The 12273-nt window shown below is 45.8% G+C and overlaps 1 protein-coding gene across 1 annotated transcript in view; it reads right to left on the bottom strand.

The window, feature by feature from the left end:
* Positions 1–3550: 3550 nt before the first annotated feature.
* LOC140262679 (tetraspanin-15-like) overlaps positions 3551–12273 on the bottom strand; it is a 30505-nt gene continuing 21782 nt past the window's right edge. The window contains exons 9-12 of the mRNA XM_072357152.1: positions 11766–11879; positions 9094–9147; positions 8420–8536; positions 3551–4092 (exon numbers count right to left, since the gene is read on the bottom strand). Of these exons, the coding sequence (XP_072213253.1) occupies positions 3802–4092; positions 8420–8536; positions 9094–9147; positions 11766–11879 (576 nt within the window). The 3' untranslated portion in view covers positions 3551–3801. The remainder of the gene's footprint in view (positions 4093–8419; positions 8537–9093; positions 9148–11765; positions 11880–12273) is intronic.

Raw genomic sequence — 12273 nt, 5'->3', positions numbered from 1 at the left:
AAAAAGCAAACTAGGTGTGCACACGAGGAGCCAGAAGGATCCATTGCTGGCCAGGTCAGCTCTATTTGAGTTACTGAATTATTGACTCATTTTTTTCCCCAAGGCAGAGACTACTTTAGTAACCAACACAGGCTCCAGCCTCAGCTAATTGCCACCTGAAGACATCCTTTGATCTAACAGATTTGGGCTTTTTGACCATGTTAGTCCAACTGTTCTTGCCCAGGTGCAGGACCCAATCCATTTTAAGGATAAACAGCTCTGGGTGGACAACCATGCCCCAAACCTGGCTATATTGGAGAATAACACACATCAGCTGTGAGCCTTGGCTTCCTGCAAATAACATCATGGGGCTGAATTGGGGGATTCAGGAAGCTGATGCTGGCAAGAGAGGCAGCATTACACTTACCCAGCTGCAGGTATGAATAACTTCTCTTTAAAACTGACCCAGTGCCTTCCAGCAGATGAATCCCATGAACCCCCCCCAAGAGATCTCCCCAGGGGCAGCAGTGCTGAGTGTGGATGGGGACACACAGCCCTCCTGGTAGGTTTACATTGCTAAGAAATATGAATTATTATTATTATTATTCTTTTTTTTACACCTATCCTGGCCAACACGAGCTCTGCCACAGCTCTGTTTGGCAGTAAAACAATAACTCATTTCCCCCCAACAAAAGCACGCTATGTTAAATCTGCTGATAAATAGAAGGGCCCCGACTGATGTATCCAAGCTGTACCTCGGGATGTTTTTCATCTCATTTTTTACATAGGCAGTTTTATTTCCCCCCAGAAGTCTTTGCATATAAACACAAGCACGACGCAGACTAGAACTGTAGGGAAACACAACCTAAAGTGCTGCAGGAGCAAAAAGCAGAGCGCATCCGTACTTCCCAATTAAACCCCACCACCTAAACCAGCTTTCACTTCCAGAAAAAGCAAATGTTAACGTCAATAAACTCACCTCTGGCTCACCAGAAGCACTCAGAAATTGGAAGGGCTGTGCTCAGCGTGGGGCTGCAGTGGGTGCTGATGGATGTGGGAGCCCGGACTGCCTCGGGAGGAAATGGCTCCTGCAAACATCATATCGATGCCCATTGGCTGCAGCTCTGTAGCTCCCAGCTTCAAATGTATTTTTGGGTAACGTCGATTGACTTTCGGAAGAGAAAAGCATCATGGGATGTAAATAGACCTTCAGAGAGGTTGTGACATTCATGCCATGCAGACCTGGTGGCGTGCAATGATGGTTTCCAGATGGGATGTAACAACATTTTGGCTGCCAATCCCTACCATCCACGATTCGCCTCTCCTGAGTTAATTGTTACTTCTTTAATTATTGATTCCTATCAGTTTTGCCTTGATTGAGGGGGGATGGAGAGAAGAACAGCTTTGGCTCTTTGGCTCAGTGCAACCTCACACAAGGCTGATAGCAAAGAACGTGAGGAAATTACCTGGAAGGTGCAGGGAAGCACTGCCAAGAGGCAGAAAGCTCCTGAACCCATTGAGAGCCACACAACCAACCTAAATGCCATCAACAGCTCTACCTTTTTTGATACACGTTCCACATTTTGCCTTCAATACACGAAATACCTGCAAATTTGAGCATGTGAGAACCAACCTCTTGGTTCTGTGAGCGGGTGAGGCGCTCCCTTGCCTGCCTGTGTCTATTTAACGCCTGGCTTGCTCACGTCTGTTTGACCTCTTAACAGGGATATCAATAAATCTGCATCAAAGCAGCATCAGGCACTTGGCTACAGACAGTCCCACCATCCAGCAAGCAAGCAGAGAAATCCTGCTTTGGGTTTCGAGGCTGTTGGACAACAGCATTTTTCCTCTCACCTCTCTGGCATCACCTGGAGCCTCAACAGAAGCAAAGCCTGTTTGATGCTTTATTCCTGTTTGCTTAATGGGAATAGCATAACAGGGTGCCAAGCCTCCATGCATATTGCACCCGCTGTATCTCTCATCATTCAGTGCCTGCTACAAAGCATCCCTTGTTAGTCCAGGTAGGAAAACCTGCTGAATCTGACCCGCTATGCACTGCATTCCAGCCTTCCTAGGCTCTGCCCAGCTGGGAAATGCTACAGAGACAACAGCAGCAGCTCATCTGCTAAGAAAGAAAAGAGAAAAATAACAGGAATGAATTTTCCCCAGCTATTACACAGAAATTAGCCCCAAAGAGCAGGCTGGATTTATCTGCTTGTATATATAATGGTTTTCCTAAGTGCCTCCCAGAGACTGGAGGAGGAAGGAAGAAAGGCTTGTGAGATGCCTGGATGAAGGCAAACACCTGTTATTCCTCAGATGATCGTGAGCACCTGGAGGTTTTAACCTTTTTACCTGCAAGAAATCCCACAGTGTTGGTCACATTGCTTTAAAAGCATTCAATAACCCCACTGCTGGCTCACAGCTCCATTTTCAATGCAATCTATGGGAACCACCCCATGCAAAAAGCCCTTTTCAGGCTTGTGCTGGGAAGGTTCTCATCTGGTTAAAGGAAAAAAGTCTCAAAACAGGCAGAAGAGGGAGACAGAGCTCAGCAGTTGTACACAGCACAGCGCATGGGGTGCCCACGTTACAGAACTTGGCTGCTGCCCTTATTAATATGAAGCACATCTAATAACTCCAGCCTTTCTTTTGCTGGGGGGGCTCAGCAGAAACAGCCATTTTTAAGAGCAGACTTTTTGTTCTTTCCTTTGCCTTTTTGCTTTTGAAATGACCTCTCCTACTTGATGGATGCGGCTGCCACCACTGCCCTGAGGGTGCCCATGAGTTCCTCTTGGGGGGAAACATCTCCAATCGATGCCTCCTCCTCTGCACTCACCGAGCTGTGTTTGACATTGGGCTGATGGATGGCAAAGCTCCCACCAATGGGTTGCAGCTGAGCCAGCAATGGGGAGGTTTTCACTCTTGGCTTTTTTTTTTGTGATGAAAACACACTCTTATTTTTGCAATTCATCAGCCCTGGGCTTCCCTCTTGATTCCCAGCGTGGCCCATTTATCCCAGTCAGCATATTTAATTCCTATATCCTGAGCGCTGCAGAAGGGAATTGCTGCCTCGATCACCAAGACGCTGCAGTAAAGATAATAAATGTTAAAAGAGGGAAAAATCCTTTCCTTATCTGGTCTTTAGATTTGGTCTCTGGAAGAATCATAGAATCATTAAGGTTGGAAGAGATTTGTCTCTAGACCATTCCAGCCCCAACCCATCCCACCATCCCCTCAGTGCCATGGTTCTAAAACACCTCCAGGGACGGTGACACCATCACCACCCTGGACACCCTGTGCCCAACCACTCTTTTGGAGATGAAATTTGCCCTCATATCCAACCTGAACCTCCCCTGGAACAACCTGAGGCCATCACCTCTTGTCCTATCTCTGTTAACTGGGAGCAGAAGCCAACACCACAATCTCCTTTCTGTGGTTGTAGAGAGCCATGAGGTCTCCCTGGGGCTCTATCCTTCAGGATAAACACGAACATAACAATAGCACAACATGCACTAGTGCTGCTTCTCCCCCCTCAGCCACTCGACCAGCATACGCAGCAAGTGCCAGTGACTTTGCAAAACAGAACAGCAGTCACATTTATTGTGTTAAAAAATAATAATAAAGAGATGTACAAATACTTCAAGTGATGTACAAATACTTCAAGTCAGCAATGTAGTAAAAGGGCTCTCGGGAGCTCACGTACCCACACGGTGCATTGCACTGTTACAGCCTCCCAATGCTACCTTGCAGTTTTTCCCTAAAGGTCCCCTGAACCTGAGAAAACAGACTGCAATATTTTCACACTCAGCATCAGCTGCCTCACTCAGAGTTCTGCTCGAAGTTTCCTTTTCCATCGCTGCTTTCAGCCGGCTCCTCATTCTTATGGCAGACGCCTTCCTCCTCTTCTTCTTCCTCATCCTCCTCCATGGCATTGACAGGGATGTATCCTCCTTCCTTGGGCAAGCACCAGCACCAGCCTGCACCACTCAGGTCCAACGCTCCGAAGCTGAAATCGCGCACCTCCAGCATCTTGAAGTCCACAGTGTCCAGCTGGGAATAAATCTCATCGAGCTTTTGCCAATACAGCCACGCCATCACCAGGCCGACCACCTGCAAAATGCACAAGTCAAAGCCACCACACGGGCACATAAACCATCCCCAAAGGTCTCTGTGTCACCCTCACTCTGCAACCTGAGCAAGAGATGGGAGAGGATGTGATGCAGTAATGCCAGCTGACAGAGCAGGAGGATCTTTGCTAAATCTGCTGACAGCTCTGTCTGCCTCATGACATCCCACACTGGCCCTGATCACAGGGCATGCTGGATATCACTGTGAGCATTGCAAAGAGAGTGGCACAGGTCTGTCTTCTGGCTTAAAGTAGGATAACGCTGCAAGCAAGGTGCCACTGGGGTTATTTCCCTGCTTGGCTGTCAGGGGAAAAAGAAATAACAATTTAGATCTTAAGGAGGATAAAGACAATTGTTTCCAGCAGCCCAGGGATTCAAATCCATTGCTTTGATTTCACCCGATGCTTCCTTTGGGGTGATATCTGCACCATCCATCCACTGGCATCTCCTGCAGTACTGCAGTGCATTGCTCTGGGAGCTGAAAAATTAACATTTTTGGATCATTGAGCTGCCTCCCAGCTGATCCATTAAGGTCTGCAAAGGGGGAGAGTGAAGGAAAAGACAAATGGGGGAGTTGTGCAGCCTGTGGACAGGAGGGATGCAGGAGTCCAAGGTGATTCATGGTGCTTGGGGGCACCTTTACCTTCCTATGGAAACAAGAGAGAGCCCAGAGCAACCACAGTTAATGCCCATGCTTAAAATAAGGTTGTTCTCATCCACATCCAACAGCAGAGTCCTCCCAAAGGACTTCAAAAGTCTTAAAATAATACTCAAATATATGTCATGCTCCAGCATTATTTACTTCTGTGAGGTCACTGGGCAGATTAACAGCCCGCTGCTGTTAGAGTGAAGGGACCGGGAGAACAAACCCCTTTGAAAGGACACATTTTTAGGCAAGCATATAATTTTTTTCCTCTGTTAACCAAACAGTAACTCAGGGAAAAAGATTTGTGTCTACAATAACTTGAATCCAAACGGATCCCATCCTGCAAAATCAGCCAGGTTTGGGGATGCAGTGCTGGAAATTTGCCTCCTATTTCTCTCCTCCTGATGGGACACAGCACTGGGGTGAAGCAGGGGATTTATTTAACTTAATTAAGGCACCCCAAGTCCTCAGCCTGCATCCCCACACCTTGGTTCTCTTCTGAGTAATGAACCAACTGCCATTCCAGCTCAGCTCTAAATATCCTCTTCCACTTAATGAAAATGGAAAAAGCTGTCAGGAATACAGATGAATTCAATATCCCCAGCACCAAGGGCACCATGTTTTCCAGAAGTAAAGAGACTTCTAATGGGAGTGCTGATTTTATTGTGCTGCAGTATGAAGGCTTTATTGCAGAGGAGCGTGTTACCACAATGGGTGAAGCATCAGATTAAAGGGAAAAAAAAAGGGGGGGGAAAAAAGCTGTTCTTCTCTCTGCTTTTTCCCCTTGTAATGACTTCAAGCTACCGCTGGTGGGTCATTGGAAGCAGTGATTTGCCTGTTCTTTCTGGCTGGCATTCAGCAAGGGACAGAAGGCACTGCTGCTGCCCCACGAGGTCCCATCTCTCTGCTGTTTCCTATCTCTCTGTCTTCTCCCAGCTGCAAACTGAGCAGCTTTGAGCTGGCAAAGCAGCATCTTACTGCAGCCAGTGCCCTTTTTCTCCACCTTTCAGCATCGCTCTGGGTCTCACCCAGAGAGCAGCAGCTGAACTTTGCCCAAAGCACCCGATCTGGGCAAAGCAACCTCTTCATTTTCCTTCTCAACCAGCAAGAAGGAACTAGAGAGTGAGACCTCTTGCAATCAGCAAGGGCCATCTGGAAGCTCTCCCATCCAGCCCAAGCAGCTAAAGGAAATTCAGGGCTATCAGAGGGGAAAAAACCAAAGCACCAAAGCACAGATTGCCAGGGATTTTACTTGTTTCTGATCCACCTGGGAGGATGGAGGGGTAAGCAGTCTGATATTTTTATACTTAACTCAAAGACCCAACAATAACTGCTCAGTTCAACCCAGAAGGTTCCCATGCAATTCCATGCTACTGGCTTTCTCTGGAACACCTGTGAGTTTTCTCTGTGCAAAACAGCAAAAGCTCAAAAAGAAAACTGAAAACATTTCGATCCTGAACCTATAATTATTCCTAGCTAACTTAGATTAGTGACACTAATTATAACTGGGCACTGTATTATGTTTTAACTATGGGTGTCTCCTTGTCCAGCTGAGCTGTGATACCAGGACAACATCTGCTGATGTTTCCAAACCATTGCTGCAGAAAATAAACTGCTATTGAATCTGAGACAGCAAACGTGCCACCTTGTTCACCACTATTACTGCAAGGCACAAAGAACTGCCTTAAGAGGTATCCAGGAAAGGTTGAACAGAGATGGTTTGGGAAGGGCAGGAATAATCCATTGGCCCAACAAGGGTCTTCTGCAAGCAGGTTGGTAATATTAGATATTAACCCTTGGAGATGACCCATCAGAGATTTGATTTTTCATTGGACTTCAGTTCTTTTCTCCTTCTTTAGGATGGAGGAAAAAAAGCTCTTTTTCATCCCCTTATTTCTTCCTTATTACAGTGGCTATTTCTCCATCTTGCTAAGAAGGATTAAACGCCATCAGAAAACATTTGGGTCCCAACCTTCTCATTGGCTTGCTGCAAGTTTCCCATCAAGGTGGTTTGCAGCTCTTTTTGAGACTAGAATAAGTGCATGGGGAAACACAACCAATGCCCAGTGGCCGAAGATGAGACACGTTAATACATTTACCCAAAGCTCAGGGCACCACCACCTTTCCATGTCACCAGTGCTTTCCTCAGGCTAGGAGCTCAAGGACAATAATCTCATCCTGACTTTCCATTGGCAGTTGCTGGGGTTGAAGCTGTTTCTGGGCTGACAGCTCCTGGCAACGCAGGCAGCCATTTATAACTTAATTCCCTCCAAAACTTGACAGCATCAAATCCAATTTATATTTAAAACCTGGAAGCTGAAAGCAGATGGGAAGAACGACGTTCTTGATCTGAAGAGCATTGAAGGGGATGCCAGGAAAATCACAACGCTCACTCGAAAGCACTTGATATTCATCAAGGCTCAGCAATCCTTATTGCCATCACTGGTTTGTCTCCCTGTCCTTCCTAATTAAGAGCACCATGTTGGTAGGTTAATGGATAACGCAACAGGCAGCTCCTGTAATGGGCTCTTGACATCCTGCAAGGCAGATGGAAGTGGCTGCCTCTTTTATGGTACTTTCTCACCCAATTTCTGCGCCTGTTGTGTTTCCTGTTGGTAGCACAGCAGAGGCTCCATTCTCATCTGCACACTGCAGAGATGGCAATCAATAAATGCAACTAGGACTGGGCAAACTGCTCCTTCACCTCATTGTTTTCATTCAGATCAAGAACGGGTCTGAATGGATCAGAGGAGTTCAAAAAGCATTTAGATGTTGCACTAAGGGACGTGGTTCAGTGGGGAAATATTGGTGGTAGGTGGATGGTTGGACTGGATGATCTTGTAGGTCTTTTCCAACTGTGGTGATTCTGTGATATGGTGATTCTATGATCATCTGAGACACTCAGGAGAGTCAGTCCTTTGAAAACTAACTCAGTGTGGCACCTGTTTCCCAAATAACTTCTACTCTACTCAACCACCAAGTACCTCCAGTGGCAAACCCAAAGTTATATCCAAGGAGTTAAAGAGAAAGCTTTCATACATGAGCCTTGAAGGAAATCAATAATAATAATAATAAGAGACTTAATCAATGCCATATTACTACAGTTCTGTTAAAGATTATTCTGGAAAGAGCTAAGAGATATGAATATCTTTGCAAGCACGGTGCCAACAGTGCTCCAAAGAAGAAACCCTCACTGCAACTCAACATTTCTCACCATATCAAGCATTTGTGATGGAGAGCTTAATTACTTGTGCTGGAAAGCTGCCTGGATTCTCAGGCATTGGTAATGGCCAATGATTTAAGCACAGATTTCATGATGCATGAAAATAGCTGCTGAATTTATGATTATGGTTTCTTTCGGTTGATACTTACGCCCTGTTTGAAGAGAGATGTAAAAACAAATGCAACATGATTTCTGGGTATCATATGCATGTTTTGCTTTCAGATTTTATTACTCGAACATTAATTAAATGTGGGAGTGTGCTCTGAGACGGCCAGCACCACAGCAGTAAATTGCTAATTTTGCTAAGGTTGCTCTAGAAAGTGCTGCTATATTCCCACTCGGGACGGATCTCAGATATAAAAGCTACTTAAAAACAAATCATTTTCCTCCCCCAGAACAGAGAAAGAAGCCAAGAGGATGCTGGCTTGATCCACAGCCTACCTGGGGAAGCAGAAGGGTGCAAACAATGCTCAGAGTGGACTCAAAGTTATCTTTCAGCCACAGTCCCACGGCGTGGATGCAGCCTCGCACGTGGATGACGTCGAGCAGCTCCAGGCGCTGAAGGAAGGTCGAAAAGAAGCACTGCAGTTAGAAATGAGGTTGTGGTTTTGGATGGGTTTGCTCCATTCTGCAAAGGAGCGCCATGGCAAAGCGTGTGGGAATCCATTTCTTAGATTGGACTTTTTCCTCCCTGGGTTTTCTTGCCAAAAAAACCCCACTCCCTTTACAGTCACAGTCCATACTGCATCTCTCTGCTGTGACACAGTCCTACAGTCACCCTTGAGGGTCTCACAATCAGTTCTACCACCAAAACCAAACCTCAGGGCCAGCGTTAGGACTGACCAAAGAGAGCTCCCTGCTCCCCAAAAGGCCCCACCAAAGCCTGCATACAGCACCCAAACATGCCGTGTGCTCACACTCTTTGAGCCCACGCAGGACCTTGGGATGCTAATCAATATGAATAAAAAAAAAATGTATATAGGGCTGCAGAAACAGCTGTCCCTATTGGGAAGAGCCTTCCATTGTGAGGCAGAGCTTCTGGTCATTTTAGGGGTGTTTTGGGAAGGGCTTCACAAAGGTTTTTTTGTACAGAAGAAGGAAAAAGCAAACATTACCTCTTTATCAAGTGTCCTGTATCCGCACAGGGTGTTAATGACTTCTCCAGGGACCTGTGAACAGAGACGGCACAAACTTGGACCAGAAGAAACCAAAGAGAACAGATAGGAAATAAGAAAATGATTTTCTTGAACTATTTTCCTCTTTGGTTTCTGCCATTTCAGAGGATGATTCTCATCCCTTGTCTGGAGATTCGAGTTGGGACCACCCTTGTGTTACGTGAGCACTGAACAAAGCAGCTCTGTGAGGTGTTCCCTTGATTTTCCCCTTGCTTAATTCTAATCACCTTTTCTCACATTTTTAGCTGTGTCTCTCCTTCTTAACAAAGGGAATTTCACCAGGATTAAATGTATTTGGTTTTCCAGAAATCAAAGGGGAATTTCCCCAAAGCCTCCCAAGCTGGTGGGCAGAAGCTCCAGCATGTCCTGACCTAGACAGCTTCGTACCTCTCAGGACTGATCTTCTGATGTTGACTTTTCATCTGTTTTTGGCTTATTTCGTTAAGAAAACAGCATCTTCCATAACGCCGTGTAATTCTAAAGGGACCTTGTATCCAGAAAATAAGAACAAGCTGAAATGATCACGCTTTCAGAAAGATGGCTTTGGCAACCAGCAAAAGCTCCTGGACAACAAAACAAAAACTTCCCGTGCTTTTGGAGGCACAGAGATGAAAAAGAAATGTGCACATTTAGGGGTAAATTATGTTTTCTTGCAAGGAACGGCATAAAAGAAATGTGCACTTTCAGGTCCCAGCCATAAAACTGCAGCTTGTTCCTTCTGCAATCGGCAAGGAAATTATCCCAGTGATGCTCTACCAAGAGCATCTGCACCTATCTGTGTTAGCCACAAAATCCCCTCTCTCATCACTTCAATGCTCTACTCACAGACTGGCATAGCAAAGGAGATTAATTAGTCCTTGTGCCTACTAAAGGTTTGCAGAGAAATCCAGAGACCAGCAGCAAGGCATCCCCTGGCATTTCAGGGATGAGGTCTCACCCTGGGTTTGGCTCATGTAATGGAGAATACAGATATGGAAAACTCACAGCGCCCTCATTGCCATTGCCAATAGTGACACAAAGGAACACGTGCACGATCAAGGATCCAGCTATTTCATTTGCATTAAAAGCAAACAAAGAAATTCGCTGAACACAACAACCCCCAAACCATCATTCTTGGCAGCTTTCAGTTGGCCTTGCTGTTCACATGTGGACATCATGGGATCCTTACTGGTGAAACACCGCTGCTTTCTATAGGGCTCATCCCATTTGAGCATCTGGCTGCAGCACAGATAGCCACTTTTCTTCTTTCTTGCATCAAATACTGAAGGGTTTCTCAGTCACCCCCAGTTCAACCCATCTGTTCCCTCAGGTCTTTGGGAGAAAGGAGAAAAGTGAAGTTTCGGTTTTGATCCATTTTTTGCCAAGATGTTGCATGGAAGCAAAGGTCAGAGCTGAACGGATATTCCTAATACAAAAAGAGGTGACAGCCCTTATTCTACCTGAATTCATTTTGATGCATCCAGGAAAAGTCTCCCCTGAGAAAATGGGATGGTTTTAGGTCTGGGCTAGAAGCAGATCTGGAGGCTGGTGGCTCTGCCTGTGGCAGGAGGTTGGAACTCAATGAACCTTCAGGTCCTTTCCAACCCAATCAATTTGATGATTCCATTACTTCACCCACTACATTAAATATGTGTCTTCTTCCATCTCCAAAACAATTTGCCAGGCAAAGGAGTTTTGTTTCCCAAGTTGTCATAAACCACAGGGGGATGCAGAGATACTGAAAAACACACTTGACTTTCTCCAACAAATCCTCACTAGTAATAAAAGAAAGGACAGGCCATGAATTCCTAATTCCATCTTCAGGAGCTGACAAAGATCCTTAATCAACACCCTGATTAGAGAAAATAATTATTTTTGCAGCTGATTTGCATGCCAGCCTTCCACTGATAGCAAAATACATCACATTTCCCCCCCCCCCTTTTATTTTTCTATTGAAAAATAAATACGAAGGCCAACAACTATGTTAGATTTAAGATACATGCAGGTATACAAGCAAGATAAAGCAAGCTCTGCACAAGTTCAGAGTTGGCTGGTGATTATCAGTCCATCAGTACTGCAGTCCTGCAAAGGGGGCCCAGGGGTCCATCACCAGTGTTAAAGAGAGCATTATGGCAGTACATTATTTTCAGCAATATTGACAGAGTTTTTAAGCTACGGCAGCTGAGGATATTTGCACTTTTTCTTGTCCAGCTCCTGGCTTTTTTCTTAAGCTCTTCTCATGTCTCCTCTAACAGCAAAACCTCCTTGTTATGAGCAGATGCCAGCAAACGTGAAGCCCATACTGCTAAACCAAGTGGCAGCCAGCTGAGAACAGCGTGCCACTGCACAGGGGTGCAAAAGGGAAGGACAACAGCTGATCCCAATCCATGCTGAGATACAGCTAAAGATGCTTCTCTTTGTCAAACCATCCTCCAAACAAGATGGAATGTCTGACAGAAGGTAGAAAGATGGGAACTCATTTCAAACAACCTCTTGGCGCAATACAGACGCAATGTGCAGCCCAGTGCTTTGCTATTCACACTAAATTAAAGCAGTTTATAAGAAGCCAGTGCAGAAACCAGTGAGAAGATTTTGCTTAAATAGAGGCACTTCCTGTGCCTTGGCTGCTTTACCTTCCTGATGCAGCACGTGTAGGGCACGCCACATGCAAGCGGTCCGCTGCCATTGCAGGAGTGGTACAGGTTAACCTCCCAGTCTCGGTATTCATCGCCACCACAGCAAGAAAACTGCAAAGGAAGACAAGGAAGGGATAAGGCAGGCAGGTGAAAAAAGCACAGCGTTTCCAGCTCACCCATGCATCTCCCTCCAGCCTTGCAGTGCACCTCTGGTGTTGCTAATATGAAGAGATCCCCAGTTACTTCTTGCTTTCTGGAACTCTAAGCTAGAAGCTGAAGATACCATGTTAAAAACCAACCAACCAAGGGCGTTTAGCAGCATTTTAGAGACATGCAGCAGCTAGAGGACTGTGCATGCATGTGTTGGAGGCATCACTCTTTCACAAGCCTAGGAAAGATGAGGCCCATTCATGCTTTGCTCCAGCTGATTTAATTACAGGTGACTAATCCATCCTATTCTCAGGGCATGCAAGAGAGATGCTCTTACAGTGCCTTGAATGAACAC

This window comes from Excalfactoria chinensis, chromosome 25 (genome assembly GCF_039878825.1).
Source record: "Excalfactoria chinensis isolate bCotChi1 chromosome 25, bCotChi1.hap2, whole genome shotgun sequence".
Classification (NCBI taxonomy): domain Eukaryota; kingdom Metazoa; phylum Chordata; class Aves; order Galliformes; family Phasianidae; genus Excalfactoria; species Excalfactoria chinensis.
The sequence above is the reverse complement of the archived record's forward strand: the minus strand, read 5'-3'. Positions and strand labels throughout refer to the sequence as shown.